This window comes from Nylanderia fulva, unplaced genomic scaffold, assembly GCF_048542155.1.
Source record: "Nylanderia fulva isolate GAGA-0341 unplaced genomic scaffold, ASM4854215v1 Scaffold2, whole genome shotgun sequence".
Lineage (NCBI taxonomy): Eukaryota > Metazoa > Arthropoda > Insecta > Hymenoptera > Formicidae > Nylanderia > Nylanderia fulva.
In genome coordinates, this window is record NW_028190263.1 from 8,877,157 (window position 1) to 8,904,344 (window position 27,188).

The 27,188-nt window shown below is 26.5% G+C and overlaps 2 protein-coding genes across 4 annotated transcripts in view; one reads left to right on the top strand and one right to left on the bottom strand.

Moving 5' to 3' along the window:
- Positions 1–27,188, top strand: part of LOC114937165 (14 kDa phosphohistidine phosphatase) — a 95,632-nt gene that overhangs the window by 27,047 nt on the left and 41,397 nt on the right. The window lies entirely within an intron of this gene.
- The window catches only part of LOC114937164 (phosrestin-2), a 71,268-nt gene that overhangs the window by 24,584 nt on the left and 19,496 nt on the right, over positions 1–27,188 (bottom strand). For 2 of the 3 annotated variants that reach the window (XM_029310590.2, XM_029310589.2), the window contains exons 4-6: positions 10,379–10,432; positions 6,350–6,485; positions 4,388–4,537 (exon numbers count right to left, since the gene is read on the bottom strand). In XM_029310590.2, the coding sequence (XP_029166423.1) occupies positions 4,388–4,537; positions 6,350–6,485; positions 10,379–10,432 (340 nt within the window). Of the gene's footprint in view, positions 1–4,387; positions 4,538–6,349; positions 6,486–10,378; positions 10,433–15,484; positions 15,545–27,188 lie in introns of those variants that run through there. The other variant, XM_029310591.2, reaches the window with a different exon arrangement.

The following is a 27,188-nucleotide window of genomic DNA, read 5'->3' on the forward strand; positions in this document are numbered from 1 at the left end:
TTATATTAGTTTACTACGCACAAGAATGATTAATAAATTTCAATTTATATTGTTTAATTAAATAACATCATAATTGTATAAGTTTATATTTGATATTTAGATTACATTTGATTATTGATTTTAATTTATGCAAAAATAAAAACAGAATATTGATATTACGTATATAGTATATATATATATATATGTATATGTACACACATATAATCTTTATGATGTATTTTTTCAGAAATAAATTTAGTTTGAAATTATTTCATATTTTTTTCATCCGCAAAAATATTAAAAAATTGCTTCCTTTGTTTTTAAAGTTATTACATGACAGTTTATAAAATGTATATACAATATGTAATTTCATCGCTCTCAATTCTGTTTTTTATTTTTTATTAAATAATTTTATTAGTTACTTATATTGCGAAAATGGCAACTTTTAATTCAATTTGCTTCGCGTTACGTATATTTAAAAAAAATAGAAAAAGTGATAAGTTTACACGTCCGTTAAAAAAATTATTATATAAATATTATTTGAATATACATATATTTTGACTAAATTTTTTTTCTACAAAAGTAATGATATAAAAAAATCGCACTTTAGAATAAAAATTAGATACTAGTCTGTCAGAAAAGTAATAAGATTATGTAAATACGTAACGTATAATTTTGTAACACTGAAACTCCGTAATCATATAGAATGTAAAATATAGTTCTTTCTTCAAAAGTACAATTAAGTTGTTTTATCGTTAGTATAATTTGATTTGTTTGGTTGCATTCATTATAACGTATGTTTCGTTATAATATTATACATATATAATATATATTACATAATATTATAATGACGTATGAACGAATCGAAACTTGAACTGTTTTTAAAGGAAATATTATATTTTACATATATGATGATTATGATTTTTTAGTGTTGCCATATTGTGCGCTACAAATTTAGTCTCATTACTTTTCTGACAGATTGTGTATACATATATTATAGAAATTTATTAATAGTATATATATAATTTTTTTTGTTATTGTTTTAATATAAAAATTATTTTATAAATAAAATACAATTAGATAGTGTATTATACTTATGTCAATATACTGTTACAATTATAATAAATAAAAGTAATTAAATTTAATGCAAAAAATTGGGACAGCTATGAATATATAAATAAGAACGATTGACTAATTCTGAAATATTTAAAAACCTAATTAAAAATTATTATTAATATGTGTTTTCAATTATTGTAAATTATTATTAAAAACATTAAAATGCAAATTAAAATATGTGAAAATATGTAATAATAAACTAACTAGTTTTAATTATTATTTTATATCAATTTTTAATTGTAAATTTTCTCGACGATTCTTACATGCAAATTTGCAACTTTGCATATCTCCGTTTATGATATATGCATAGAATAATAATAGACACATTATTGAAAACACATTATTCTCGATAAAACTTGATAAGAACTCAGTCGATTCAGTCATTATTAAAATTCGAGAATTTAAATTACTCGCAACTAGGCGCTGTTGCTGTACAACTGTACATGATTTAATGCAAAATACCATTGTCTTTTAATTCATATATTTATATCGCAAAAGATTATTCTTTTGTATTTTCTCATTATACTAATGTATAATATCATAATAGTTATAACATGATTTGTTGAAGCAGATTTTGGTTAAATTATTTTCTTTATTTATTAATGTATTAACAATTATTAAAAAATATAATAAAATATAAATTATACAGAAAATACCTGAGAAATGGACACAATCTATATTCATGTTTGAAAAATTACATAATTTATTAAATGCAGAGTTTTTTTTATAGTACATTCATGAATTTATTCCTTATTATCTATTTTGTTTTTCCAACTAATACTATTTAAAACAATTTCATATATCAATTTAATTTTTAATTTGTTAATTACATGTTTTATAATAAAAGAACGTGCTAGTAATTATCTTATTGCGTAAAACAAGATCAGGTTTAATCTTTTAAAGAGGAATTTCGCATATTAGCATATATATATGTTGGAACATTTTTTTAAATATTGCTATTAAAGTTACAATTTCTAGAATTTATTTGAATATTGCTTTTGTTTTTGTATATGTTATATGGTAATAAACTATTAAAGAAATTTTTTGTTATAATTTATATTTAACATGTGTACTGATTTTATTCATATATTAATTTTCTTTGCTCTGATTTAGTATTTAATATCTCAGAAAGAAAGCCTAAATGTGATGAGACGAAATCTTAGTTTCTCTGATTTTCCGATAGATGTTTTTTAAAATTTTTTAATGAAAAATCTAGAAAGAGATATCTTAATATTCATAAATTTATACATATATTCCTATTATAATTTCCTTTAGCCTTGCTCGTGACATGAATTTCTCACATGGTTCTGACATTAATTACATCTCCATTTTCACAAAGACTTTTGATCCTTTCATATCAACTCTTGTCAAAAACGTCTACAAATTATCCACGAAGTCAATACAACGACGCATGTACCTTTTTCTTGACAAAGAATAATCAAAAGATCTATTTTATCGTTTATTTCGATGTTTGATGTGTTACTATTAAAAGTTAAAATTAATATATTTTTTATTTCTTTTATATCACATTAATTTCAAATGTCTATAGAACGATAAGTTTTAATTAGAATAGATCATTTTTATACATAGTTTTATTTGAAAATGTAATTCAGATTTATTTACGAATAAAATCTGTGTGAAATTACTATCTTATTTTCGGAATTATTTTCTCATGATTCTTTCAAATAACTTACAATTATTTATTTAAAAATTCAATTATTCGATTATAATTTGAAAATATCGGAATCATTCACATGGCTTAACATTACTCTCCCTCTCTCTGATTGATGATCAATTAACATTTTCGAGTCGATAACAGCCGCGAACCAAACATACACATTTACCTAAGAAAACAAACAAATTTCCATGTCAAATGCACGTTTTCTCATAATTTAAGAACACATTTGTAAAGTTGAAATAAATTAATTTTATATGAATTTATTATTCATTTATTAATCTCACTCAACTCGTTTATTGGTTCCTTTTTGATAAAAGAAATAAATGTTTTATTTTATATATCTCGCGCGACCTATATATATTATAAACATTTATTTTTTTTCTCAGAAAAGGTCTAAGCTACCTGCCTAAGTAAAGTGATCTCGGAAAAGAAGAAAATGAGGGACCATAAAATAACCTTTCCGGTTGTTGATTTTCTTGTGGACCTTGGCATCGTCAAGCGTTACCGCGAGACAAGCGCGCTCCTCCGCTGATTTTTCTTTCCACAAGTCGGGACGTAAAAGCTAATTCAACATTTATATTTATTTCTCTATTCAATATGCAAATGACAATATCATATCATTATACTATTAAAAATAGAACGATTGAATTAATTACCAAGTTTCTCATATTTTCTAATATGTATTCTTATTGCGATAAGAATCCTAAACGCTGCACTGTGTTATCGTAAAATCATTATTTTTGCGCATCCTTTTTTTATTAGTTCAATAGAATAATAAATGCTTTTCCACGATTAAAGTACATATAGAAACAAAGCGCGAAAAAACTTCTTAAATTACCGAAAAAAATTCTTAAATTAAAAAAAATTTTTTTTTGTTCTTAACATATAATAAAATCGGTAGGTTCGCGCTTTGTTTCATATACGTTAATGGACAAGCATTTATTATTCTATTGAACTAATAAAAAGAATAGGGTGCGTAAAAATGATATTTTATCGATAAAATAGGACGACGAAGATGCCCTAATGGGAGAAGATAGCACTTAGGTACTGTAAACTCTAAATAAATCCTTGAAATATATCCTTGAAATAATCGAGCCTATATTTCATGTCGTGCAATTGAGACATGCTACGTATATATTTACTCTCAGTGATCACGTGAGTTTCAACACGTTTATATGGATATAGCGAATAGAATCCTTTAAATATATATCGAATTAATATATGAATTTGTTTTTTTAAATATAAAATATTTTATAATGATTATTTCTATAGTTATATCTAATTTTTATATAACGAAATTGTTAAAAAGACTTTATATATTTAAATTTCTATTTTTTAATCGTCAAAATTATTTTTCAAATCTCTTCAAAACTCATTTTAAAATATTTATAGAATTTTTTTGGAGAAAATTATTAATGTTTAATGTTTACTCGATAAAATCTTAGAATGAGATTTTATAGAATGCATTGCTAAAAAAAGTGATGAATTTAATGAAATATGTTATTTGAATTTTAGAAATAACATTTAAGGAAAATATAATTTTTCAAGAAATATTGCAGATATATTAATCTATTTAAAAATAAAAATTTATAATTAAAAATTTTGGTTACCAACCTGTAATGGTGTACTTTCCTGATGATCAGAGCCTGTATATGGCGGATACAATTGGGCTAAACACATGACTGCTTCGTTGCAAAATTTTAGACCCATTACTTCTTCGTCTTCTCTTCCATATCGGAAAGTCAGCGTAACTTGACCAAACACCTGGAAAAATTAGAATTTAACTTAATATTTAAGATATAATGATCTATAGTGACACAAATTTTATTTCAATACAAAAATATATTTTTATTTATGTCCTTCTCCACATTATACTAATTTTTATTTGAACAATTTTTTTATTTAGTAAATATTGTACGATTTAGTCGAGATCGTCAAGTTAGGTGATATTTTACATTTTCTACTAAATAAGGATTTAGTACACGACTTTACAAATTCAAAGAACTCTTGGGTTTGATCACTGAAATTTTAATTGAATACATATTTGGAAAGTCTTTTTAGAAATATACCGAAATTTCTTATGAGAATGTTTTACAATTTCGAAGATAAATTTTTGTTGTCGAAATATACATTATATAATTTGTTGCGGATCAATCTCAATCGATATTAATTAATTAATGACGTTATCTCTCGACAGATCAAATTCGTAATTGACAGAGGGCACTAGAAGGCTTTTAGCAAAACGAAGTTATCTCGGAATTTTGGAAAATATGACGGCGGCGTACTCTGTAATTGACTCAATCACATCATTTACAGTGGCCGATTCGTAATCTACTAGTATTACTCTGTTATCCTAAAGAAATCCGTCCTTCATGAATCGCTCGTTGCTTCAACGTTCATTGCGATTAGACATCCGTTTACATTTAATCCGTTAAGAAAATCCTTTAGTCTCTGTAAGCTCGTTAATGTAATCATAGGATTTTCTTGTCATCGACTATATTCGCGATCTTTCACTGATATCAGTTTCATATAGTCTATTCGGATACGTTGTAGTTGTTTAATCCTAATCTCATTCTCTCTATTAGCTATTATATATTGCTTTTATAGCCAGTGTTTGCTGTTATGTAAATCAAATTATATAGATGATCATCTAGATGAAATTTTCACGTCATCTTTATATAGATAATGAATATGTTTTATCTACAGCTGCATCTTAGATAAAAAAAAGTATTATCTTTATTAAATTATCTAGAATAATGTTTCGATAATTTGGGTTCGAGTCATAACACATAACGATACTTAAGTAATAAAACTTAGGCAGTAATAAAATAAAAATTTATAAATAAAAATATGGATATATTTTTATATACCTTTTAGAATTTACATTTTTTTATAATTGTGTTTACATAAAGCGGTTTTAAAAATAATATTATCTGGAAATTATCTAGATGATCGCCATTTAATTTTATCTTTTATAAAAACGTAGATATTTGAGAATCGCCAGGCAGAATTTAAAAAAGTAACACTCTTCTCTCGACCGTACAATAATATTTGCCAGTACGGTCGAGAGAAGAGTGTTACTTTTTTATCTTTTATGTAGATATATTTAAAACAAAAGCATCTTCATCTCATCTCTCATAACAAGATAAATTTTCATATTTTTATCTTATCTTTATCTAGCTAATTTTAAAATCATCTAAGCACAATACTGTTTACAGTTATCACATCATCAAATTAATAAGTCATGTACAGTCCTGATTCGTGGAATTATATTCTCGATGATGTGGTTGCTCGCTCTTTTGTTTCGTCGCCAAACTAATATATATGCTTCTCTGCATAAATGTTATCACTTGTACGCGACAATCGATTGGAAACACGATGGAACTGAAAAGTCTGAATAAAGATAAATTGAATTGTATTCGCTTTCCTTGATCATCACTTAATCCTATTATTATCCTTCGAGATCGATCCGGCGTATTCTCTGTTATGACCTTCTTAGTTCTAACATTGCAAATAACACTTTTAAAAATAAATATTTAATAATTATCGTTTAGTATTGTTTTATATTTGCCTTACCCTTTTTTCCTGTAAATAGTCGGGATCAACCAAGAGAACACCTTGGAGTTGGTCGATTTTGGCTTCACTGACAATAAGATCTCTACTAGCTAGGTAAAGTGTCAATTTATTATTCGGTGATGATTTCTTGTATACTCTGCAGATCAGAAAATAGTCAATATTAGAGAAACAAAAGGTATATGTAGATATCAAATCGGGTGGTATTTTGTAAAATAATAGAATTTGCAATTTTTACTGAATGCAATTTATCTATAAAAAAACTTAATAATCCTGAGAATAGAATTATAAGTACAAATTGATTTATTAGACTTAGAATTTGATATTTAATGACAAAAATATAATTTGATTATGTATAAAATGTTTCATATCTGAACAATTTACGCGTTATACACATATTTTGTAAAATATAACATGTTAAAGTATAGATTCAACTATAAATGAAAAACTTATGTGATACAATAATATCTCATGATTCTATTTTAATAAAACTTCTGACAACATTATTTAACTTAAGAAAATCAAGAAAGTAGGAAGTCTATACTTGTCTAATCTATTAGCTAATTTATTTATGGTGACATCTCTTTTATTTTTCGATTTTAGAATTGTTATTGGAATTTAAAACAGCATAGAGAAATTCATTCTGTATTTGATTTATTATTTATTAAACGAGTTATCGATTTTGTTTGCGTGTTCTATACTCGATAGCTTAACTACATTTATTTATAATAGCATATCGTTAAATCCGCAATACGTTTGCGTACATTGGGAAAATGTGATTAAATGCGCGATCGATCGCATTATTATTACTAATCAAAATATACTTGTATTTGATTTTGGATCTTTTTCACGAAGCGATAGCAATTCTATTATTTTATTATCTCTATTATTTAATACGCGATAATTAACTGTAGTTGTTGATTATAAATCAATTTATTCGAATAATCGTTTGTAAACTGTAATTGAAATAAATGGTTTTATTCTCTTGAAATTATTTGTTCTTAATAATATGCTTCACACATAATCCACTCATTACAGTTAATTATATTTCATGTATTTAAAGTACTAAGATATATTTAAGCTATGATGATTATTTGTAATAAAACTAATTCTAATGAATTTAATACGGATACTTGGTATTTTAGTTATTAGTTTTATAATGATTATAGTTAAAAGGTTTATCTCGAATGCCACGACTAATTGATAAGAATTAAATCTCAACCCCATCATGATTGCATTAATGTGCATTAAAAATAGTTATGATTAGTTTAATAAGTTTCTGTTAACCCGTCGTTTAGTCTAAATAAAGTTTAATGATAAATAATGAAGCGTGTATTGCGTCTTAAATTGTTATCATTAGTTTTTAATATTTTTTTTTCAATACGATTTTTTTGACATAGAAAATAAAACTCTTGAAAGGTGAATTTAAAAAATCAAGAACTTTGTATTGTTAAAGTTTGTTTAAATTTTATTCAGTAATTATTGATAGAGATACTGATAAAATTAAGAAGTTATGATTGATATTAATACATGGAATATACACTGAGTAATATGAATGTAATTTTAAAATAAACAGCTATTTTTTTAAAATAAGTTTATAATGTAATTTTGTTCTTAATTACACAAATTTGTTTTGTCTTAAAAATTATACAAGTATCTGTGTACTTTTAGTACTAAAAGTAAATTTTAAAATATGTATTTTAAAAATTCTAACATTTCCAATCTCTTTTGTATTGTTTTAAAAAATTTTAACTTTGGCATAAAAAATAAACTCTATGTAATATGGATGAATATTATATTTCATTAGGCGTAAATTTAATCAAAGATCAAAGACATGTATTATTTTAAAAAACACATTGGAATATGTTATTTATAAACAATGTATATTTCTTTTTAATTATTTCTTTTCTCTTGAAAAGTTAAATTGAATGGATGTGTTGTTTTAAAATTATATGATTCATTTATATATAATAAATATATATTATTAAGTATTATTGTATCAAGTATTTTTTTTTTAATGAAAATGTTGTTTAATGCAAATGTTAATTAATGCAAATGTACCTTAGACTGCAACTCAAAGTATCAGCAATGTTTTAATTAAACTCTAACAGAGTTCCCTATGCAACGGTTGAGTTGCGTTTCTTTCAGAGAAGCCGCATTTTTAAATTAAATGAGGTTGAGAAACACTACGCGCATTAATCAAACTTTACCCGATATATAGGTACATATCGGAGAAATGTTTGAAAGAGATATATGGTATGTGTGTGACGCGCTAAGCAGAATTTATAACAAACGAATCACATTTCATTTGCGATTATATAATATTACATCTCTTTAGTCTCTTGAAATTCTTCCTGCTTTCTTCATGCGAAGCATAAAATTATTTATAAATTATTTAATTAATAAATCAGAGAGGAAGAGAAAGGAGTAATGGAGGAGGGAGGGAGAAATAGAAGGAGAGAAGAAAGGAGTTACATTATATATTTTAAAGGAAGGATTGAATCTATCTTTTTAAAAAAACATTCTTACATTTTAAACTTTAAAAAATAATAAAAAAATTGTTATTATAATTAATATATATATTTATAAACGTATTTATTAATTACGTAATTATTAATTTATTAACGTATTTAATTTATTAATGTTATTAATGTTAAAAATTTTTTAAAATAAAAGTCTCTATTAAATATTATCGAAAATAATAATAAATTTTTCGATGTGATATACAAAACCGAATTTTTTCTTTTATAGGAAAAATCCTTTGTTCTCATTTTATTTAAAATAAAAAGATATATTTATTTTGTAATAAAAATATTTGCTTCCTATGTGCCATCAATATATGTATCATATGTCATCAATATATTTATTTATTCTAAAATAATAATCTAATTAAAAAGGCGTAATTGCAGATATAATTCGATGTATCTTTGTTGGGATTAAAAATTCAACATATTCGATATTTCATGTATTTCGAGCAAATATTTTTAAAAGTATTCATTCACGGTCGACATATCGATGAAACGTTATATTCGTAAATGTGAATTTAGTGGTTTTATATGAAAATCCTTGATAATATAGGTTATATAAAGATATATACATATATATTTAATAAATTTTACATACGTAAAACTACATTGCATTGTTCTATTTTTCCTTTTTCTTTTCTTTTTAATTTTGATATACATATACAATACATATAATCTGATTAATAATTAAAATTAAATTAATCTTTTTTCACACACACATTATAGAATTTTGTGCTATTTTATTAGTACATTATTAACGAACATTATTTTAAAAAAATTTGCCACGGTATAAATTTGCTGTATAAATATATCTCTGGAAATTTCTTTCTTATTTCAACTGTAGAAAAAAAAATCCATTAATACTTTTTTTTTCTCCTCTCAAGCTGATTATGGATACATGCAGAATAATCGGGTCAAGGTTTTTTCACGGTTTTAATTATTCAATTTCTCAACTTCTAATGACATCATATAAACATGATATATGAACATATTTCGAGTCACATTAATTTTTTTTTTACTAGAGTTGTTAACGTTATTGAAACTATAAAACGACGCAAATTATAATAATGAGGGTTTAAATGGATCTCGACATTATGAATTTGGATGCTTGAGTCCTTCGTTATTCGTAATTGCTATTTTTTTGTTAGACACGATATATAAAATACACATAATATTATTATATTAAATTTAAATTACGTAAGTTAGAGATGGAATAGTTTATATTTTTTATTTTATTTAAGATAGAAAAATGTGTTATTATAAAAAATATATAAATATTAATTATTATAATTAAAAATATAAAATATGATATTATTAACATTACATTATCAAATATGATATAATATTCTAAAATATTTTTTAATATCTTATAATTTTTCTTTAGTAACAACATCAGGATATAAAAGAGTTGTGTAAAATAAAAAAATGTGTACATATTTATGTGTACATATGATTACAAATAATAATTAATTTCTTATTTGTAATCGACATTCTATAATTACATTACCTTTGACTACTGAATGCAGAATCCGACATGCGATCCGGGCTTGTATCGACTTTCCTGAAATAAAGAAGAAACGAGTCGTATTACTTATTGTAGGATTGCATTTATTTTTAACGCAAATTTTTTAATAAGAGAATTAAATTAAACTTCACAATTTTCTAACAATATCTTGAAGAAACATAAATACATATTTAGAAGGTGATATTTATTATTGCAACATCATTGACATATTGGCAGGACAAAATTCGAAAAAATAAAGATTCTCAAATAAATGTGACGAAATTATAAATATTGTAAAATTGATAGAATTTATTAATTATAAAAATATTATGTATTTCGCTATAAAACTATAAACAATTGCTTTTAAAAACTGTTTGTTGTAGTTTGCGCGTTGCGCTATCATAATACCGAAATGTTTTATCGACACACACACACACATACATATTTTTATACATACATATATTTATTATAATATATACAACATATATCCTATCATAAGATACATTTTGTATATACATATATAATATTTTACGATATTTGTTCATTTGAGAATATTAATTTTTTCAAGTTTTATTCAACCAGATATTTGCGATTAATCTCACTACACGAGATTACGAAGAAGTAATCTCAATTGTTGACATTTCGTTTGCCAATAGTAGTATATCGTGCAAACTTGTTTTATTCCTTCTATATTTCTCGATTGTTCGAAGTAGGAAAAGTTCAACACGTGCGATTTATGCTTTCGCAAGGAAATATTTACATTTTGATTTGTACCTGCTGTTTGTTTTTTTAATTTAAAAAAAGTAATTTATTGACAAAATTTAATCTAATATTTTATGAAATTTAATTTAATATTTTAATATTATAGAAAAGTGTCATTTTTTTCTTTTAAATCGAATAATTCTTGTTTTTAATTTTTTTTAAATTTGATTTTATAGTTTAGGCTTATTTTCCTTTTCCTTATATTTTTTAACCACATTTCTGATAAATATATTATATATCTATTATTTTTATAGTTTCTCAATATTTTTATCTCTCTAAATATTCTAACGCGCTTTAATTTTAATTATAGGGAGCTAACTTTTTAGATAGATTATCGCATGAAAACTATAAAATTGAAAGTGCAAAATTAGGTGCCACTTTAATTAATAAGTTAAAATTGTACGATAATTAAGTTATATGTATAGGGTTTCCTATTTATCATTATTTTAATTACAGGTTGCAACAATTTATTTCGGATTGTATGAGATAGTCTTATATATTTTGCGAAAGATAAGATAAATATGCGCAGATTTGCGAGAGATTTATAAGTTTTTTTAACTTTTACTTTTAGTTTTAAATCTAATATATAGGTGGAAATATTTTAAAATATTTCCAATCAGTTTGACAGCATTTTAGAAAATATTTTATCATTCCTTACCTCCTTAATTCATAGCTGATTTTCATTAAATTATAACAATGAAAATTGGAACACTTAATTATGAAAATGTAACATAAGAAATAAATTTCAAATAGGTAATTTAAATTTGTATGTAATATCTAAATATATTTTTATGAATTACGTGAATTACATATTTAGATAAAACATATTTTTACATTACAGATGAATTGCTATTTAAATATTTAGAGTAAAAAATTAAAAGTCAAGAACTTATAATGAATTAAAATTTTACTAAAATATTTTTTTAAGTGATAAAATGCCTTTTTTATTAATTAAGATGTTAAGAGCAAAAAAAAAATATATTTAAGCATTCTTAAATATATTTAAATAACTTCGCGTTTAGGCAACTTTGATCGCGTCATAATTAAATAGATAGTGGAGTGTGATATTGATAATTCAATATAATTATAATTTGTAACAACGGATCATTACATTGTATTATATTGTTTATATATTTATGTTCAATCTTCGAAAAAATAAATAATCTATTAACTATCTTTGTAATATTTCTATTAACCTTTTTGTTTATAATAATTTAAATTTTGTATTATTTTTTGTTATTTTTAATTAAATATAAATTAAATGAGAACGTTCTAAGAATTTCATGTTTTAAACAAAGTAAAGTTTTTATATTTTTTGTCAATGAATAATATACATATTATTATATACCATTATGTATTATAATTATTTGCAAAAGTAATCATCTTTTTTATTGTAGTAAGAACATTGTATACATATATATGTATGTAATTTTACTGTGAATTACATATATTCTGAAAAAAATTACTGAAAATAATTAAAAAATAGAAATTATTGTTTCAACATACCTATTTATTAATTCTATTATTCACATGACTGCAAGCCAGATGTATTCATATTTATACTATTCCATTAATTTAATCAATTAAAAAAATTATTTAATAACTTTTAATATTTTTTTAGATTCGATATCTCATCGCGAATCTTTCAAGTAACATATACATGTAAGTTGCTAGTATTTAATATTAACTTTCTCCATAAATGGGATGTTAAAAAAAAGAACTTCAACGTTTTATATAATATTAAAGTTCATAACCGATTTTAATATATTCAGGATCCTGTTAGTGACATGCAAATATTCGGATTGATTCAGGATTCTAGCAACGTGCATAGCACAGTGCTGCTGAATGAAGAATAGTGATTGAAATGCGCATATTGTGTGCAGTGAGTAATAAAGGTTACACCTAATATTAAGATCGTGCGCGTTTCATGGAGGATAGAAGCGCTTAAAAGGCACGTCGAAACTGGTACACATTGCGTAAACATGTATTCTTCATGCATTACAGATTTTCATAATGGATGTGACGGATTGATTGCGTCTTTTGCGAATGTTTGACTTTTTTTTATGTAAAATAAAGGGCGCAACACAGAGATTTTAATGAATATTTGAAATTGTGCTTACCGGAATAATTCTTAATGAAATTTATACAGAATCTGACAAACTTTCAGACTCTTGTCATTATTAATATGTTATAAATTATCATATAAAAATATGTATATCAGTACTTTATCGTAATTATAAAATCTTTACGAGGAAATCGATTTTTCAATGCAATAGATAGATTTTACATTCTTAATTATGTACATAAATGCATTTAAAATATGCAAATGTAACTTATTAAATTATTATTTCTATATTTCTATATTTTAATTAATATTTATAATATAAGATTTTTTTAAGTTTTACGCGCAAGGATATGTATGTGCGCACAAACGCGTTTTTATAATAAAATGAGCTATTTCTGTTAATCAATAAACAGAAATACATATGTTTTTTATATATTATTCTTTATATTATTTTTATATATTATTCTTTATTATAATATATTTAAAAAAAAATATATAATTTTAGGTATATATGTAATTTATAACTAGTATTGCGGTAAGATCGTCGAAAAATAAATTTTTTACGAGATATATTTCATAGTTTATATAACTTTAGTGTCAAATTTAAAATTTATTCAAATTTATTTTATAAAATATCTCGTAAACTATTCATTTTTTGGCTATCTTACTCTTATGATTTTTTATGCCAAAAACTGTGAGAAATCGATTTATATAAAAAAATTAGTAGTTTCATTAAAACAAAATCAAATAATCTTAAAAAGCACTCTTTAGAAAAAAGTCAGAAAAGTCATCTTCTGTCCATTCTCAAATCAAACAACTTTTGTTTAAAACATTTTGTTGTACAATCAAAAATAAAAGTTTTTAGAGGTGGTCGATTAAAATTGGACATTCTGTATATAGGTATATATTAAAAATATTTATGAGACATCTTCAAGATCACATATTATGGCATATACTTTTATATTATGTCAGACGTAGCTAATGAAAATGCAAATATGCTTAGATACTTAAATACTACATATTGCTGCAACATATATGTGAATAAACATGTGATATTCCCATGTGTCATACGTCTAGATTAATATATTAAAGTGGTAGAAAAAAATATATACGGCATAACGCGCTGGCGTTTGCATTGTGCACATTGAGTACCGCAGTTTTAATTTTATCAATCGTATATAGTTTCAAACTGAATGCAATAGGAGTGCAATCGCTGTCTCTCTCCGTCGAATTTTAACATGCATCGAGACATTAATGTCACTCGTGTCGCACCGGCGCCTATTATCGGACGCGGTTTTACGAGCAATACGTTGCGTCGCAGCGATGCAAGCTTGTGGTGCAACATGAAAACAAATACCGTATATACTTCTACATATAATGCTGCGAAGGCCGAAATGAAAGCGGAGCGGAGGAAATAAACTTTATCACCGATGAAAACGCTATCGATATATAGCAGCGCGATCGAATTCCAAGAGAGGCTATTTATATACACGTATCAACTATGATACGACATTCAATGAATAAATTTATATTTATATACACATTTATATTGGATATTTGTTCTAATGACACAGATTTATATAATAACTAAATAGCATTTTATCAAGAATTTTTTTTTATAATAAGATATAACGTACCTATCTGTGATGAGAAAAGCTTAACAAATATTTTTTCCTATATCATATAAAACGTGTGCGATCATAGCTCAAAGAGTTGTGCGTTTGCTTTCTATGCTCGAAGATCCAAATTCAAATACATCCAGAAACACATCTTGGATAAAGTCACTAGATATACAAAATATCGCAATCATCCGTCATTTTAGCTTCAACACACGGATTTTTATTCAAATTGTATGTTTGTATAAATGTATGTGTTGATAAAAAGAAAAATCGTAAATTATATAAAATCAGTATTTTTATTTACGCTTTATATATCTATATTATTCATATATGCTTTCATAGCAATATTTCTACTATTATTAGTATTTTTTACAGTATTAATAGTTTCTTTTTTTAAATAAAAGTGGATGCGTGCTGTAGCAAATAATTTCATAAGTTTATAAATAATGCTGTGGCACAATGGAATAAAATTTGTAGAACGATCTTGTAAAAATATTTGCACAAACTGTATTTTAAAATTAATTTTTCGCTTCGATGCAGCAATCTGACATATTTTTGAATATCATTTTATTTTTTTGTCACGAATGCTTTTTAATTTGCATAGACGTAGGAACATGAGTTCCACACAATATTTCAGATTAAAAAAGTGCATTTTATACATACGTTACAAAAGTGCATTATGTACACTTTTTGATGTCATTTTGTCTTCAAATTCAAATCCACACACTGAGTCTTATGGATTGCGGTGCTTTGTTTATCTAGTGATTTTAATCTTAGGTCTATTGGAGCGCCAGCTCTTGGCAGGCAATGGCAAACCTCGAAAGTAGTATCTTGTCATAAAATGTCTAATCTGGTCGTTCGAAACAGATATAAAACTGCAGGTGTTTGCGGAAAAACTATAAAAATGCGCACATCGCAGATACATACATAGAGGGATAGGCCAAGGTCTTTTACAAAGGCTGTAGAGATGTAGAGAAAAGGAATATCGTATAACATATCATAATACATTCCAGTATCAAGGACGAAGGGATTTAAACTACATTAATGATTACTTGTGGTAACATGCCACTGTTACCTTGTAGATCCCTAGGAACTAGTAAATTCATATTTCGAAAAATTATCACCTTTTATTGACATACGCGTAATAACAACATGTCAAGCGCAAAGTGATAACTTTAAAAGGCCAAGGTTCAGTGGTTTCACAATAAAAGTATAATTTGCGGAATTGAGGTTGCTGCGTATTGGAAATAAATTCTATAAGAACCAAAAAACTGCCGTGTCTGTTTGTGGGTGTCCTCGTCAAATGACTGATATCTCAAATCCCTTGTCATGTTTACTTCGCTGTTTTCATATTTTTTGCTTGTACTCGCTATTGGGGAATTATGGTTTATTCAAGTGACGCGGCGGTGAAACGTGATGAAACAGTTAAGTTTTAATTATAGGTAGCCTTGGCATCAACGAAATTTTCGATTAAAATATATTGGTCGATTGTGATCTAGCAAGCTCATTGCGACATGACCGTCTATATTGTTACTATAATGAAACAACCTTTGCTTATCGCAAAATAATTTTCTTCGACGCTTCTTATCGTGAATTTCCATCTTATATTCTTGTTATTTTAAACGTGCCGTGAAATGCAAATTGCATTTCGCCTTTTTCATGATTGCTGATATTTTGTTGTGAGGCAATATTGGATATTAAATAAATTGGTTATTACATTCATGAAGGAAGATACAAATTATAAACGGAATTCTTTTGGAAAAATAAATAAGAATGATAAAAAAAATGAAGTTATCTCATATTCATATTACATTTTATACTTTTTGTTTCGCAATGAATGAGAATTTTATAGTTTAGAATTTCTAAAGTTCTAGAAAATTAGATACAGCAAAATTTTTTAGGTGATCCTTAAAGCAGCCATCAACGATTTCTTTTTTCTTTTCCGTATTTGATAGACACGATGGGTATAAAATTAAATTATTATATTTCAATTATCAACATTTTTTATAACTTTTGACATGATTCCGAGAATGGCCCTATGCTAATATCATAGAAATCGATTTCCATGCATTGTCGGAAGTTTACTGTTTCACGTCCAAATGACGTGCAATCGTGAACGTGAATCGATAAACTCGCGCTATATTGAACCGGAATGTATGAGATCTTTCTGGTAAATGGATCGGGTACGATGCATGTTACATTTTAATACATATCATTGAGAGGTTCGATATCTTGATGCGCGTTACATACAACTCTATTGCGATGTTGTTATTTAGCCACATTTCGTATTGTTTGCGAGGGCACTTTATCCGATTACAATATATCTTGTATAAAATTTTTCTGTGACTTTAAAAAGCGTGCACATTCTATAACAGTATACATATAAATCAAATTAGATGCAAATAAACTATGTAATAAAATTATATATTAACTTTTTTATAATTAAAAAATATTTGACAAATTCAGACTTTACATATTCTACAACAAATATAATAAGAAGCATGCTATTTTATTATTACTATATACTAAATTACATACTATATTTACATATATTATGCTTTATTACATTTTAATATTATTATTACGTAATATATTATTATTATGCAATATATTTAACATTATTATTGATAAACGTAATAAATAATACGATTAATATGTGAATATAAATTCTGATTTCATCGACTTTAATTACATTTATCGTTAAGGCAAATTCACAACGCGTTCCTCATAAAATTAACGTATCGTGAATTTGCCTTGAACTAGTTGTTAAAAGTGTCAGAACAGAAATATAAATGTTGAGGCATACTCGCTTATGTGATTTTGATTATAAATCACTTTACATGATTCGCAATCGGATTTGGTCTTATCCTCTCAATCCTATTAAAAAAGCTTTTTTTCCCTTAAAACAAGGTTTTCTAGTGGAAAAAATAATAAGAAGATAGTTATTCGTCAGTCCTTTTTATCCTATTTGATCCTACAATCATTAAATCCTCTTTATCATGTTTAAAGTAGCTTAGGGGAACTGATTGACATAAAAATCATACTAGAAAAACTGATTATACGTGATAATAATAACAACGCAATTTGGTTATTTTTGTTTTATTTTATTTAATTATTGGATTTTCTTCTCAAATTTATTTATATATTTCCTGGAATATTTTAATAGATTTTTAAATAAAATTGTATTGTTTCGTAAAAAATAAATATTGATAATGGAAACAGATCACGACGAAACATTGTGAATTTTCATGTAATTAATTTATATTCAAAGGTTTACATATTGATGTATTGCTCAAGCCAACAATTATAATGTGTTATATTGCGTTTTTCAATTTATAAGTCTATATATTTTACATGTATGATATAAGTTCTGTCTTTCCAAATTATTTGATTTATGGATATGTTAGCAAAGCGATATTTGTATTTGTATTGATAGACTGTCGTACAGTCGAAACGTTTACTAATTATCATTTGTATTATTTTCATGACTTAGAATAAATTGTTAACACCTAATTAATCAGCTCGTTAAGTTGGCCTTTTAATTTATAACTTATTTTAATTTTACACGAGCCGAATTTTATTTCTCATTATATATATTTAATATATTGCTCTTTTTATGAAAAAAAGAAATTTTATAAATATTTATCTTTATTAATATATTAATATACATAAATTTATTTATAAATTTATGATCACAAATGTTTTAATAATGAAATGTAATTATTTAAATATTACCTAGTAATTAGTGAACATTAATTGATTTTGTGTGTATTATGTTATGAAACTAATACATAAAAATTGCTTTCTTGAAATTTAAGTGTTGATTTATATATATATATATATATATATAATATAAAATCTATAAATTATAAAATCAAAATTTTTTTTAAAAGTCTCCTGAGAAACGAATTACTCGTCATGTGACCGCTGCAAATATAAAATATGCATATCGATTTGATATGCCACATATGTTTCTCTCTTTTCTTTTCGTCTTTTTTATTTCTTAATTATCTCTCCCTTTTTCTTTCTTTCTATTTTTTATTCTTTCTCTTTTTCATTTTTTTTCGTTTTCTGCCTCCTCTCTTTTTCTTTCTCGCTCTTTCTGTTTCTTCTTTTCTCTTTCTCCTCTTGTTTCTTTACTTCTTTTTCTTTTCCTTTCTTTCTCATTCTCTCTCTTTCTTCTCGTATATTTCTTGTTTTATTTTTTCTTCCTCCTTAGATTAATTTCTTTTCTCTCACTCTTTATTTTTTATTCGCTTTCTCTTACTTTCTTTTCTCTCTTCTCATTTCTTTATTCTTTTTTTGTTTCTTTATTTATTTTTTCTTTTTCTCTTTTCTTTTTTATCTCACATTTTTTGCTAATTTTTTATTCATGTAATATCATTATTTATTGTGACAACATTATTTATTTTGAATCTATACTAATAAAATTGAATATATCATAAATATAGCGACTATATTAAAAAAGTTGTATACTCTTTATAGAGAAAATAACATTGACAAAATGAATACGAGAAAATGTCTAGTAAAATTATTACGAAATATTATTAAGAGCGACGGCACTATTAAAGCAATTTTCTTTTGAACACGATGGAAGATGTCATTTTTTCTTTTATTACAACTATGAGTAAAAAAGTTTTTGTAATTAAAAAATATTTTTACCGCACCTCTCGAATATATAATTTATTTTTTATGCTATTATTGATTAAATGATTAAGATATATAAAAGTTTCAATTATATATATTTGATTTTTGCTTAAAAGATATATTTTTATAAGCAAAATTGTTTTTTTTCATATATAAAATATATATTTAAAAAAATTTATAGTTTAGAGTGAATAATAGTATATAAATAAAATAATATTTTTATTTTATTTAGAAAATGTGATTTGTGTCTATTCAAGTTATATAGGACACTTTTTATAAATTTTTTATTTTTATTTATTGCTTGTGCTTTTTGCTCTGCCAGAAAGAGTGGTATTAAAAAATGCTTCTCTCTATCCATTTGACGTTGGACAGCCCTGTTTCATATTGACTTTTGCGATCGCGTAAAATACGAGACCCATAATTCCAGAGCCCCGATCGTTCTTTTTCTGTAAAATTTTATCTCACCTGTCAGAGGCATCCAACTGGAATATTGGTTTATGTTTATCTGTGTGCTTGTATTCAATATAACAAATACATATTAATGTCTTGCTGACCAAACACAAAATACAGTAAAATGATGAGTACGTGTAGCTTCACAAGTTTTAGTTTTTTTTTTAAATTGTATTATTAATTTTTTCTCTCAATTTTATTTATTATTATCCGTTTAAAAACAGAAAAAAACACAGTTATTACATTATCCGAGAAAGTATTCCGAAAAAAATATTCTAAAAAAGTAAGCTATATTTACTTTTAAAAATTTATTAATTTATACATGTATATGAATAAAATACTATAACACTGTATAAAGCAATATAGTTTTTGCATTGGTTTTCATACGAATTTTATTTGTATATTCAGCCATACTTCACATACATATATGTATATGTAAATATATCAAATTATTATTAAACAAAAGAATATTGTTACATTAAATCCACAATTTTGCTTATTGTTAGATTATCGTAAAAATTTATGCAATGACTGAAACTTTTCTTATTGTTACACGATAATAATAAAATTAATAAAAAATTTATAAAATTAATAAAAATTTTGATTTCTGTGTTTATTATAAGCTTAATTATTTATTACAGATTAGATCTATAATCTCATTTCACTTCTCATTTTACCCCATGCGATGCGTTTATAGCTATTTGATATCAAGTTTTATTAAGCGTATTGAATTTCTACACATTTAATATAAACGAAAATGAGAGAACACGTGTCTTTATAAATAGCCTAACACAATGTCTAAACCAATTTTAACATAATACTTATAGTTATATTTTTTTATTTACTTTTTTATATTTACAAAAGATTAATAAAAATTAAATGTATAGCTAAATAGTATATATCATACAAAAAATATTCAATAAAACGCTCGATTATGTTGCACGTTTGCGTTTAATAATTTCATTTTTATTCTAAATATGTTTAATTGTAAGCTAATTTTTTCTTTTTTTACGCCTCATCTCTTATCTCGTTAGCTTTAATAATTGTCAACGAATCAATGTCAGTAATGTTAATTTAAAATTCAAGCGATTTCTTTTTTATAAAGAGAACAAAATGTAAGTTAAAATGTTTTATACTCGATTTTTAAATTGTATCGCATATTTGATATAATATAATATACGTAATTATACGCTATTTTAGTGATGATGTATGCTATCTTTTTTTAAATTATCGATGGATGAAATATTACAAAAAACAATAAAACACGTTAAAACATAATCATATATAAATAATTTCTGCAATTGATTGACAATTGATTGTAATTTTGTTTTAGAAAACAACGTATATCTTTTTTAGAATTTTCAAGGCGTCGTCACTTGTGATTAACAGTCCATATAATAATTGCATATTTTTATACATTACGCTGTATTATATCTTGTATGTAATATGATACCATTCGCGTAGGAAACTTTGTCTCGGAAAACTTATAAAGGTAATACTGATATTCTCTCACGTAATTTAGAGAGAATAATTCCAATAATTGAAAATGGTACAATATCGTATTTCGACGTGTTGATGAGATTTTTCATGAAAATAGAAGAATAGCCTTAGAACTGTGATCTTTGTTTTGCTTTTTTTTAAATTGATTATTGAAATTTCCCATATAATTAATTTTGTTATTGTTAAAGAGACTATGTGATTGAGTTGATATAAATACATATTTGAAGAATCAGAAATAAACTCCTGAAAATTAAACGGTCCCTTTCTAATAAAGGCATGCAAAGTTGATTATCACAAATATTGTTACTGCTTTTCTTTGATAATAAAATCTCAAAAATTGCAACTTATGCTTGCAAAAATTATTATTGTAATCAATGTGTAAAAAATATATTAATTATGCAACGCATAAAAATTCAATATTTGAATCTTTAACATTAAATACGAAGAAATAAAATTTTCTACAAGAATCTTTTGTGATTGCATATCTATGCTTTAATTAAACTCGGGCGAGACTTCATACCCCATATATCCCTCACGCTGCGCGGTTCGCGCGAAACTGATTCTCGTGCGAGGTATTGCAAGCGCGGGCCCGATGGTCACATGACCACTGATCATGTGACCAGTAGTCACGTGACCATCGGTTCCGCGCTCGCGATACCCTGTATAAGAATCAGTCTCGTGCGAGCCGCGCACCCTAATGGATGTAGTGAGATGTACTGCTCTGATCACGTGATCAGTTTCGCGCGACCCGTGCAGCATAACGGACGCGTACAGATACGCAAATTTAATGGAAGCGCAGATATTTTGATCCAAAGATTCTTGTACAAAATTTTATTTTTTGTTAAAAATTTATATATTGAATTTTTAACAAAAATTTTTATGAATCACGTAATTAATAAATATATTTCTATGCATGTATTGCAATAATAATTTTATACGTGCGTTGCAATTTTTAAGGTTTTATCAAAGAATAATATAACTTCGCTTCGAGCACGTAATTATATTCGATTAAACTAAACGAAATGAGAATAAAATATATAGAGATAGAAAATAATTTTCAAACAATTCAATAGAAATTCGGTGAATTATAATTATGTACATAATAGAAATTCGGCGAATTAAAATTATGGTCATATTCATAGCATCAAGCAACTGTCATCGCGAAGATTAACAATTTGACAGTTGTATAATAAAAATAATCAAAGGCGCGTGCGAAGTGTGCTTGTGTAGTCTAATCTTATAAAAATAACAAATTTTTTTAAAGCATATACAATATTATTTCGTGAAAAATATTTTTACTTCATGATATTTTTCACTTTACTTTATATCATTTCTCATCGTTTCTTAAGCGAATTCAACAGATTTTTCTTTATCTGAAAATAACTATCTGGAGACATTTAACTGACATTTTAGACATCTAGCGACACAAGCTTTATTATTAAAAATTACTCGTTTTTATTCTTTCTTATTCATTTTTATTATCGTCTCGCTTTTGTTTTAAACAAGTTGCTGGAAAGATTTATGGGGATAGTTTTTGATGTTAACTATCACAATATATGTATATGTACAGGGTTTGTCCGGAAAGTAATGCGTCGCATTTTTTTAAAAAAGAATTTATTGATCGCATAGGTAAAACAACTTAAAATTGTTCGAAGTATGACCCTTCTGCGTCAATACATTTTTGCCAACGCGATTTCCATGCGTCATAAGATTTCTGGAACTCCTTGACTGGGATGCTGTTCAGGGAGGCCGTCGAAGTAGCTTGTACGTTGTCAACCGACTCGAGCTGTTGTCCTTTGAGCTCCCTTTTCAGCCGAGGAAATAAAAAAAAGTCCGCCGGGGCCAAGTCGGGACTGTAGGGCGGCTGCGGCACCGTTGCCACACCGATCCGGGTCAGGTAGGCCGTAATAACAAAGGCGGTGTGAGCCGGCGCGTTGTCGTGATGGAGTTTCCATGAAGCGCGGATCTCCTTTCGGACGCGGGCGATCCTGTGATTCAGTCTCTGAAGCACTTCCTTGTAAAATTGAGCGTTGACAGTCTGGCCGGGGGGTACGAATTCATGGTGCACTATCCCCTTTGCATCAAAAAAAACAATGAGCATTGACTTCACCCGGGACTTGCTCATGCGAGCCTTCTTCTGGCGCGGCGACGACGTCGTGTGCCATTCCGCACTCTGCCTCTTTGACTCCGGATCGTACTGAAAGACCCATGACTCAGCCCCAGTGATAACGTTGTTCAGGAAATTGGGATTATCTGCACAGAGTTGCTTGAGTTCTTCACAAACTTCCACTCGGTGTTGCTTTTGCGCATCGGTCAACACTCTGGGCACAAGTTTTGCGCAAATCTTCCGCATGGCCAAGTCTTCCGATACAATCTCGTGAACAATCGTTTTCGGCAAGTTCAATAATTCCGACATTAAGCGAACATTCATTCGACGGTCTGAATTCAATAATTGGCGCACACGAGTCACATTGTCGTCCGTTCGCGATGTTGACGGGCGTCCTGCGCGGGCCTCGTCGGCGACCTCCTTCCGACCTTCTCTAAACATCTTGTGCCATCTGTTTGACTGCGATTTGGAAAGGCAATCGTCCCCGAAAACTTTCTTGAGCATTTCAAAAGTTTCCAGCGGCGTCTTGTCCAGCTTCACGCAAAACTTTATCGCATAGCGTTGCTCTATCGTTCTCTCCATCACAAGTTCGACGCGACCACTAAGCAGAGGTTCACAGAATAAGCCGTCCTAACCCTCCAAGCGCATGGAAACAATTGAGCGACCTACCGTTGGAAAGCTAAGGGTACCCCCCTTCCTCCCCAACCGGTCCCATCGCTCTGCGATGTATAGTCGCGTCACAAAAAAATGCGACGCATTACTTTCCGGACAAACCCTGTATGTGTATATATTATATATGATCTTATTGACAAAGATAAAAAATGGATCGAGCCTCTTGCGGGTTGCTTTGCATTTTGATATTACCGGCATATTAAACTCTTACAAATCTTCTGAATGTTTTTCTTGTGCGCTGCGTGTATGTCATATCACCGTAAACATCAACGTAGCATCGGACGTATAAATACGTAAAAAGCGAAAAATCGGGCTATACAGAGATAAAAGAACCTTACGAGGGTTCTTCCGTTATCTATATTTCACAAGTGATGAGGAATTTGCATTGAACGTTCTCTTTACGATATTTTCATATTAGCTAATATTGATTTCAAGATTATTCGCGTTTTTAGCATGTAGTTTATAAAAAGTCTGATCAAATTTTAATAGCGCGTTTTACTGACATAAAACATTGTTCGATTAATACATTGTTTATTGTTATTTTATATTGTTTGATTTTATTTTTTAACACTATTTTAATAAAATATTGTTTTTGTCCACATAGTTTGTTATATTTATCAAATTTCTTTTAATACGACTTTTTTGTTAATAATAAAATATATACGGAGTAAAATAAAAAATAAAATAGAGTATAATAAAATGATGGAAAATATGTGTATGTGTGTACTGCGCAATAGTCGTTTTATTCTTTTATAATACGTTTCGCTTCTTGAAAATCTTGCCTTCCATTTGATTGCTTCTTTCGTGATCAAATTCTTTGACAATAACACATGAGACTTTTCACATGTTATATCGTAATATTTCAATTGAATTGATCTTCAAATACACGCTTGAATTGCTACAGGAATTTCCAATATATATTTTTTTCAGACCGGAGCACAAGATAGGCTTTGTTGTTGTATGAGAGAAATTTGTTTTCTCTGAATTTTAGAGTTAATATGACGATTTAAAAAATCAAAATTATTAAACGTTAATTCAATTAAATTTAATATAATATTTCACTGTTTAACTGTGTATAACTTTTTTATTATCGGTTAGAAAAATCTATATCAAACAAATTTAGAAATAAGAAATAAAGATGCCATATATTTAGCAGATTTAATTTTAAGTTGTTAAGTATAACTATAGTTGTGGTAATTTAATTTAAATACAGTTCTTCTTTTATATGACGTTTTATGTTACTCTATAGCTATAGCTACCAACATTTTTACATTTAATATAATTTTTTTTTCTATGGAGTGGTATTTCAGAGAAAAGTTAGGTTGGGTTAACTAACTTTTAAAACTCTATTTAAAAAATGTAAAAATACTTAAAATACTTAAAACTTTGAAAAAGTATATAAAGTGACTGCCCTGTACTCTACTATGAAGTAAAAAAGTTAAGCAGCGTTCCAGCTACAAGTTGACGCTGTATAACATTACGTCACACAGTATACCACTGTTTCCGTTGCTGAAAAGCGCTTCATGTAGGTAGGTACTTATCGGTATATCGGGATTGAATTATATATATCCATATTGTATAAATCTGCATAGATTTGGATGTTTGTTAATGCTGCTCCATTGCAAGCGCCGTTCAGCTTATCACGCATAAGATTAATACAATGATATAGATACATTAAACATGTATCGAAATTGATGAGCCGATATTGAATAAATATCTCATTATCGGCAATAACGATGATGTGTTAAGGACATTATATAACCAACTTGCATTTTGCGAATAATTATTTTCCATTTATCAATGTCCGCGTTAATAATGTTCGCGTGAACATGAAAATTCACCACTTTTCATATTACAATTATATTTAATTGTTGTTTATACCGTTTGTAATTTATAAATATTATATTGATCTAATGAGAATATATTTCCGACATTTTATTAATAAAGTGCAAGTTGTTGACTTAATTTCAGCAAACCGTAATGAATTAATGAATTTTGACGGACATTATTTTCTTTTATATCGTTTCATTGCCATTTTTTGCTTTCAATATAATTACGTATGTACATTGTCTGTGAAATACCTTTAATGTCCGTGTAATACATATATAGCATAATAAAAATCTTGAAATTTTAATTCGACGGATTATAGATTTATTAATATGCCATGAGAGAGAATCAAATTTCATTTGACGTGACATGGCGTCGGCGTTCGTTACATTTCAAATTGTATTAAATTTTATTGATTGCGTAAACTCTAGGTCTCTATCTCCGAATTCAGAAATTTTGGATATTTAATAATTCATTTATTGGATATCCATTTATCATTTTAAATACAATCCATTTCAAGGATGCATATCTACATAGTCGGCTTTTTGTATATAACGTGGATAATTGTCGATGACATCGCGCGCATGAAATTATATATACTCATTCAATTTCGTATTGCATATTTCAACAAGTTTCATTTTACTCTGCGGTCATAGAATTTCATATAGTCGCACGTGAATTAATTAGCTTGTTATAATTAATCAACAATTTATGTTGCATTTCAATGAAAAACGCATCAGTGCTCAACTAAAGACTGTAAGTTGAAAATTTAAAATAATTTCATCTTTACAAATATATATATATATAAATTTTTCATTGAAAAGATATTTTGTGCGTACATTATTTTTTTGTATACACATTTAAGTATTACACATATAAAAAAATTTCATTAATATATAATATTATACATACATTAATTTATTAAATATAGTCAAGATTAATTTTTCATTAATGTATCGTAAACGAAGATTTATAATCTCTAGGCTAATATTTTTTGTTTGAAAATTATTATTTATTTAATTTGATTGACCCACCTTATGTGAATTTTTAAATAAACGAAAAAAGAAATTAAAGCAGCATTAGGAAATATTGATTTGACTTTTTTGAGTATTATAATTATAAATTCTCCCACATTGTTACTATTAATGAAATATATTCACTTAA